Below are 966 nucleotides of genomic sequence, written 5' to 3' on the forward strand. Positions count from 1 at the left end.
CCAGTTTGAGTTGTGATTCATGTACCAATGGCAATTCTGTTCGATCATTTGTGCCTTCAATCATCTTTATAATAGAAACAACAAGAACTGTTGCTGAAGCTACAACAGCTGTAGTTCCTGCTGATACCATGCCGATGCCGTGTTGAACAGTTAAGGCCCCAAATGCCTGGGAGACGATAGGGATGTTTACTCCCGGATTAAAAGCAATATACAAACCTAAACTAACCACACTAACACCAGCCCCAACAAGAGCCATCGAAGAGATTAAACCAACTGCCGATCCAAGTAATTTACAAACATTAGCCTTGTCAAACTCCTTTCGATACTTATAAAACTCCTGTGAAATGTTAGAACACTTTTGTGTGGATTCATCGATTAACTTTTTAACGTTTTCCAACTTGGCGAATTCGTCACTGAGTTTTTTCATCTGTGAATCTATTGCATTTTCACAATCCTGTGCATCAAAAATCCCTTGTTCGTAACGTTCAATCATCGACAACAGACTATCAAATATACCTTTCAGAGATGCACATACATCTTCACATTCGGTGGTCATGGAGACTACATCTCGTTTAAACTGCAAATAATCGGCCCTAGTCTCTTTACCGAGTTTGGATACATGTTTATCCATTTCATTCAAATACTCCTGAACACTCTGCATTCCATTGTTAATAATAGGAAAACAATTTTCAACACAATCCATAATTGGGTTGGTGTCAATTTCCTCTGTATATCCAATTGTTTTGGTTGAACTCATTTTAAGGTTTTTGTTTTGGAAAATACATAGTCACGATGCAATTTATCAGTTCTGGATTCAATTTAGAAATTGTTCATCTGGAGGAAATTAATTATGGTCTTTCTCAAATTTGAAATATGTTCATACAAATTATTCAACATAAATATACAGTGGAATGTTATCATTTCATTGTAAACCTAATACCAAATTAATTGAAAGTACTTATAAAG

General features: G+C 35.5%; 1 protein-coding gene across 1 annotated transcript; it reads right to left on the reverse strand.

Annotated features, from left to right (window-relative positions):
• Positions 1 to 25: 25 nt before the first annotated feature.
• On the reverse strand, positions 26 to 757 carry NAEGRDRAFT_54953 (uncharacterized protein; the record flags this gene model as incomplete). The annotated part of the gene is made up of 1 exon (XM_002668064.1): positions 26 to 757. A coding segment is annotated over one exon (732 nt), but the record flags the coding sequence as incomplete, so codon positions are not given.
• Between the last annotated feature and the right edge of the window lie 209 nt (positions 758 to 966).

Source organism: Naegleria gruberi, assembly GCF_000004985.1.
Source record: "Naegleria gruberi genomic scaffold NAEGRscaffold_764, whole genome shotgun sequence".
Lineage (NCBI taxonomy): Eukaryota > Heterolobosea > Eutetramitea > Acrasida > Naegleriidae > Naegleria > Naegleria gruberi.